Consider the following 7,097-nt stretch of genomic DNA (forward strand, 5'->3'; position numbering starts at 1 on the left):
GGGGGGTTTTAAACTTGTAGTTACAAAAAAATTATAATAAATTGGGAAAACTGATAAAAGTGAAATGAAATGAGTTAATGGGGCCAGTCAGAGGTGTCAGTTTTACCATCCCATCCCAGTTCCTGCTCCGTTCCAGTGTAAGAGCAGGAACACCCGGAGTGAGGGAACACAGACTCTCCTCTGACTGATGTCAGTTTGTGCAAACACAGCGACCTGAGTTGATGATGATGGTGATGGTCTCTACGATGAGACACTTGGCTGCCAGTTCATGTGAAGTTAAAGTAAAGCTTGAAGTATAGCAACAATAATCAAAGGAGGCAGCATGTTCTGAACAAAAGGTTTTATTTTTACTGTGTGTTGTGCGTCAGATGGTCCCTTTGTTTTCTTTCTCTTCTAATAGAAATAAGGCGGCTGCTCTTCCAGCTGCAAATATTCCTTCTCACCAGTCAAGCCTTTTATTTGTCACATGCAAAGTTTGCAGCTGCAGTGAAAGACGGACCTGCCTCCAAACGTCTGACTTTATCTACACTCTGACTACGTGGAGACGCTTGAGCACAGTGTCGTTGTTTCGACAGCAGAGAGGATGTCAGTTGTGACGTCAGTGCTTTCTGTGGCAGCGTGTCGCTACTTTAGCGAACTGCTCGCAGTGGACCCGCCCATCTGCTCCAACACCCGCCTCCTGCAGCAGCTCGTCCACTGAAAACACAGACACAGCTGTCAATCACAGTTAACTCATTTGTTCCAGATGTAATAGAAACCTGTAGAAAGTGTGTCTCCATTCTTCTCCCTGTCAGCAGCTCCAGTTTTAGAAAAGCAAACCAATCATCAGCTTTTGTCTGTGATTAGAAGGAAATTCTGATATTTCGTTTTATATTCTGTTTCAGGGCCATAAGCGTGTGCATTCATGTCACATGAATGAAGCATATTTATTCTGATCATTCAGGTTGTCCTGAATAAAATGATGGAAATTAGATGCCAATTTCTTTAAATAAAGTTCTCATTAAAACCCTTTACAGAGAATTTCACAGGTCCCACATGACGGCGGGTGACAGGGTATCAGTATAAACTCAGCCTCCTACAACATTTCCAAGAACCCCACCAACTCTACCAACAAGGTCCAGAAACTTGCACTGGATCCAGATGAAACCATTGTGTCCTCTGATGTGGTCTCAGTCTTGTATCCTTACAACCGAGGCAGCAGACAGAAAACAGAACCAGCTTCACCTCCACAACGAGGGTTTTTACAGACACAAACATGGATGTGCCATGGGCTCCCTGGTGTGTCCAACCTTTGAAATGGTAAATGGTCTGTATTTGTATAGCGCTTCACAAGCCGGGACTCGAACCGGCAACCTTCAGATTACAAGGCAAACTCCCAACTCTTGAGCCACGATCGCCCGTCATTTACATGCAGGAAGGGACAGCACCTAGCCGATGATACCGAAACATGGACGACACCTGGGTCAAAATCAAAACCCAAGAAGTGGAATCAAATCTGGATAGAAACATCAAATACACCAGGGAAGACACAAAGATAACAGTGCCATGAACACTGAGGACAATGGAAACCTCAACACTGAAGTTTACAGAAGCCCACACACATGGACCAGTACCTCCTCTCTGACTCCCATCACCCTCTGGAACACAGACTTGGAGTAACAGGACCCAACACCAGGCAGAACATGTTCCCTCTAAGCCTGAAGGGAGAAAGAAGGAACGCACACCTAAAGGAAGCATGTGTAACATGTGGTTCTCATCAAATCAGCAAAGATGCAGAAAAAAGAAGATCAGACACCAGCTATGGAGGATGAGAAGGACAAACAGAACAACGCTTCATCCCTGATGTAGCAGGTTTATCAGAGAAACTCAGGAGAGTCTCGACATCCCAGTGCACCTCAGACCACGCTACACACTCAGACACAAACTAAACAGCGTAGTGTAGCAGTGCAGTGAGGAGCACTCAGACACTGGAGACACCAAACAGCCTCTCGATAAAGCCGTGGCATTTATGAAGAAGTCTTCACAAACTAAAGGACGTCATGTTTCCTTCTTTTTTCCAGCTCCAGGACCTGAATGACTGTGAACCTACATGGATGTAAAGACATGAAGAGTGGCTCGAGATTTTTTGCAAAGCGCTACACAACATATGTTTGACATTGAGTAATAGATCCTTTCATTGAGTTTTCATAGAAAGTCATATCTGTTCATAAATGTTGCCTTACAGCCTGTGTTGGGTTTTTTGGCATCGCAGGTGAAACTGATAACAGCCGAGTGCTTGAACACCACCACAGGAGAAGCTGAAGCTGCTACGTTATTCAGCAAAAATAAATATTAATGTAATATGCTGTTAAAAAAGTAACAGCACAGCCAGGCCAAATGCTGAAGTTCTCCAAATTCATCAGTTACAAAAAGTATTTGAAGGCTTTCTATGATGTCTTTTTCTTCCCTCGGTGGGATTTTGGGGCTCTTGGTGTTTCATAACCTCCATCTCTTCTTTCTGAGCCATTCCTTGGTGTATTTGTTAGCGTGCTGAGCATCATTATTACTTTCAAAGTTGGACTTTTGTTTTAACTTTCGGACAGATAGCCTCACGCTAGCTTCAAGCACTCTTTGATATGAAAGAGCATTTCTTCCATCGGGCTCCACAGTTGTTTTTGGATTTCAGCGCCTTTAGTCTGCGCTAAAAACATCGACGGTCTGTTTCAGCCAAACAAGTCTATCTTTAATTAGTCGTGCAGAGCGCTTTCTTCCAAAGAGGCGGCTCTTTGAAAGCACAGTGTGCTCAGTGCAAAATAGTTTTGCAGTAATATTCTTCTAAATGAGGACAGGCTTCATTTGAAGTATCACAAAACATGCTCTCCTCAGTCGGGTCAATGCTCCTGGACGACTCATGACTCTTCTTACAGTGGACTCGTCCATTTCTAATAACTGGGAGCATTTTTAAATCTCTTTCCAGCTTCTCAACCTTCTCTTTAGAGAGCCTCAGAGAGCTACTTAGATCAAGACATGATGACATAAAATACTTTAATTACCAATAAGACCGACATGTTTCATGAGCTTTTTGACTGAACTTAAACTAAACCAGCCATTTCTGTAGTTTTTATATTAAACGTTTCAATAACTATTAGCATTTTTTTAAGTTAAATTGCATTTTAGCATTGCACTTTTTTGACCCGTCAGTGACTTGGTGGATGTGTTGATCAAACATGGCAGTTCTACTAACAGGCCAATCATTTAAACAGAGATGCAGCCAGTTTGTTTCAGTAATGATGAAAGCAACAGAAAGAAAGAAGGATGGATTAGTGTAAGGTGTTCCCTCTCTCTGGAAACGACACAATCATTCAGATGGATTAGACGCGTCCTCGGGGAAATGACGTGTTCTGATAGGAGCTCCTTAAAAGACCTTTTATCAGCAGTTAAAGTGGAGAATGGGAACCAGTCAGACGAGTGCAAACCAAAACCCTGCAGGATGTGGAGAAGAACACAAAATATTATGAACCTCCTTATTGCGGCTCCTCCAACCAACGGCCGCGGCAGGCTAAACATGAGGACACAGATGACGTGCAACAGGAAACACATGAGATGCACTTCTGTACTATTTGCTCCTTTTATTCCACATGGTACTGTCCACTATACGAATCAGCACATGGGATCAAACTATTAAACAAATGCACAGACTGCACAAACAAAATAACTGCAACTCACAAAAAATTCCCCCAATTACTACACCAAACTACAACATCGGCCTGTGGCATAAATTAGTGCATAAACCATACATCAAGTTACAGTCAAGCTGACTCAAGCTGCGGTCGACAGAAGGTTTCTGCTCATCAACATCAGGTGCGGTGAACAGGTGAGTGCAACCACATTTACCACCTAACACACCCATGAGTCACGCCCCACGCCCGTGCACCAGTACAGTGATTGCATTTAAACCAACCCACTTAATCAAAAAAGGAACAACTCATATGGCTCCTACACTCCTCGTGTTCATTCCACATGCATAACAGCACGCATTCTTCTTGCTATGTGAGGCTTCAGGTATTAAAGTCTACAGAAACAATCTCGCTCAGCCATCTGTGGGCAACAAAGAAGCAAAATGCTGAGTTGTTGGTTTGTGATGCTGCAGAGCTCTGTTTTCACTGTCACCAACTTCTGTGTAGAAATGGATTAAAAGTCTGAAATGCTGAAAACTGCAGAGCTCAATGAGCAGTAACTTTGCTGCCTGTAACAACACCGTGCACGAGGATTCACTTCCACTTGTCAAAAGCATGTCTTTGTCCTGTCTTCCTTATATCACAGCAGATGGCCCCGCCCCTCCCTGAACCTGGTTCTGTTGGAGGTTTCTTCCTGTTAAAAGGTAGTTTTTCCTTCCCACTGTCGCCAAAGTGCTGCTCATAGGGGGTCATTGTTGGGTATATCTCTCTATGTACTATTGTGGGTCTACCTTACAATATAAAGCACCTTGAGGCGACTGGATTAACCCTCTCAGGCTCAAATTAAGTTTTTGTTGCTAATGCACAAGAGAATACCTGCAGTGGTACTTCTGAGTAAAAAAAACTCATAAAACATGTATGTGGGGTAATCGGGTTGTTAGTTTTTAACTGTTGCAAATCTGCAACGCCTGCCTCGAGAGGGTTAAACGTGAGTGGTTTTAGGAGACACTCACCCTCTTTGTCTGTCAGTTTCTCTCCCAGCCCAGTGAGTTTGGCTCGCAGCTCAGAGGCCAGGATGAAGCCTTTCTGCTCCTTGTCGGCCATCCTCATGGCCTCCAAAATCTCCTGCTCTGGCGCCTCCTGCTGGAGCTGCCGGTGCATGATGCTCAGGAAGGTGGAGAAGTCCAGCTCTCCTTCCCGGCCTGTGAGCAGAAAGAAAACAGAGATCTGCTTTTACTGGCACAAAGAAATGAGGCCACTGCAGGAGAAGGGAAGGGCGGGGGAGAAAGTACCACACAGTGTATATGAAATGAACAAACACTAAAGCAATAAAAGCAAATGTAAAGAGTGTGGCTGTGAGGTAGCTGCTGACGATATGCAGTTAATTAACCAGAACACACACAGCTTCCTCCAGGCTGATCTCAGTGTGTATGAGAGAAACAAGGAAAAACAAATATCACCTCCTTTATGGAAACAGACACAAATATCAAAACTACAGCAAATTTAAAATTACTCCTCAAACTTTCGCAGCTTTGCAGGAAATCTAAGGTTCAGGGGCGCTGACATGGAAACAGGAGCTTCGTTCAGGCTTGCTGTCTTCTTACAACAATGACTGAATAACTTATACTTGATCTCAGGATATTAAAATCTTTATCTTCAGGTAAATCCATTAATCTGTCCACATTGGATTATTTATCTCAGCCCCTTCTGTCAAACATGCTGGAAATACCAGCCCAATCTTGCATATCAGGGTCTCATTCCTCTGCCACGTCCTCCACCCGACCCAGCTGAGAGACCTGATCTCAGGGATCTGCCCCGGGGTCTCCAGTCTTTGGAAAATAAGGTGAACATTATCCAAACAGTAACACTCTCCTCCAGGACCTCCACAGCCTCTCGTGAGCATACGGGGGAAAGTGGAGGCCGAGAGAATCGATCATCTGCGTCTCCGACAACTTTTCACATGTTTTTGACTCCGTTGGTGCGGTGAGGAAGATGAAGGCAACACAGGGGACAAAGCAAGCAGGTCAGGTTTGATAAACACAAATGGAGCCATTAAGATCACATGAGGTGATAAATGCTTGGTTTGCTCACTGAAATAGCTGCGCTGCTCGTGGGCTGGTGAGCTGAACTGTTTCATTTCAGCACTTTCCCTGATTTGAGTTATTACTGCGTCACCTCAGAAATCAGAAATAAGGAGTCGGAAGGATGATTTCGGGAATACTCTACCCATGTTGTGGCTCAGGAGGTGGCGCTGGACCTCGGAGGGGGTGGGGCTCGACCCAAGGCATCGCATCACTGTTATCAGCTCCTTGGCTTCGATCTTGCCTTTCCGCTGGCGGTCGTACAGCGAGAAACACTCCTTAAACTCTGCGGACACATGAACACGTTATACACATGTGCAGGAGTCCACATTGTTGCTTTGTCATGTGGACATCACTGCTGACATCAGTGATGTCAGCAGGTCTCAGCCTGAGTGCATCACCTGCTGGGAGAAGGTGGATGATGCTAACAAGGTGCAAAGGAAACTAAAGAGCAACTTCAGCCTTCACTCCTGAGACAAACGTGTTAAACTTCACTCGCAGCTCCTCCAGAGGCAGCGAGACCGATCGGACACGCGTGCACGTCCCATCTGCTGCAAATGAGCCTCAAAGGCGCCTTTATCTTTCTGTACCAAGGTTACATCTGTTCACATACTACAGTGGATGCAAAAGTATTCGGCCCCCTTGAACTTGCCCACAAAGAGTGTGGCTGTGAGGTAGCCCCACTTTGCAGTTATTTATTTGTACAAAATGTATGATTTGCGTTCCACTTCTCACGTGTGCACCACTTTGTGTTGGTCTTTCACCTAGAATTCCAATAACATTGATTCATGTTTGTGGCTGTAATGTGACAAAATGTGGAAAAGTTCAAGGGGGCCGAATACTTTTGCATCCACTGTACATGCTATGTAATACACAGCCGTGCTTCACAGGACTCTGCATTCACTCCAGCCGAAGAACCTGTTTTAGCACCAAAAACGTGCAGTGATGTCTTTATCTGCCTCATCACTGTGGAGGAGTTTTAGTTGCGTCGCCTCATTCAGGTTTGCAACATTCGTTCATGCACAGCTCTCTGAGCTCTGCAGCAGCTCCGTTCTTCTCTTCTTCAGTCGTTCTGTTGCAGACCTGCTGCTGTGCTGGGATCTTTGTCCTGTTGATGAGCCGGTTTGGTCCAAGCTTCAGCTGTGGGACACACGGCCTCACACTGACTCTACAGAGGAGCTCATGGTCCACTCAGATCATCGTCCCTCCTCCACCGTGCTGACGGCTGTATGAGGTCTTTGGTTTCTTCAAGCTGCTGAAGTCTTGTTCTTTGTTTACATGCAGCTTTGATTCAATTCAATTTTATTCATATAGTGCCAACAACAGTCACCTCAAGGCGAAGATCAAGATGAAGAACAAC

The 7,097-nt window shown here is 44.9% G+C and overlaps 1 protein-coding gene across 1 annotated transcript in view; it reads right to left on the minus strand.

Moving 5' to 3' along the window:
• Window positions 1–593: 593 nt before the first annotated feature.
• The window catches only part of calml4b (calmodulin-like 4b), an 8,320-nt gene continuing 1,816 nt past the window's right edge, over window positions 594–7,097 (minus strand). Inside the window, exons 3-5 of the mRNA XM_005745101.2 lie at window positions 5,883–6,023; window positions 4,670–4,858; window positions 594–696 (exon numbers count right to left, since the gene is read on the minus strand). Of these exons, the coding sequence (XP_005745158.1) occupies window positions 599–696; window positions 4,670–4,858; window positions 5,883–6,023 (428 nt within the window). The 3' untranslated portion in view covers window positions 594–598. The remainder of the gene's footprint in view (window positions 697–4,669; window positions 4,859–5,882; window positions 6,024–7,097) is intronic.

The sequence above is a fragment of the Pundamilia nyererei genome, unplaced genomic scaffold (genome assembly GCF_000239375.1).
Source record: "Pundamilia nyererei isolate P.nyererei 1_Seehausen unplaced genomic scaffold, PunNye1.0 scaffold00154, whole genome shotgun sequence".
NCBI lineage: Eukaryota > Metazoa > Chordata > Actinopteri > Cichliformes > Cichlidae > Pundamilia > Pundamilia nyererei.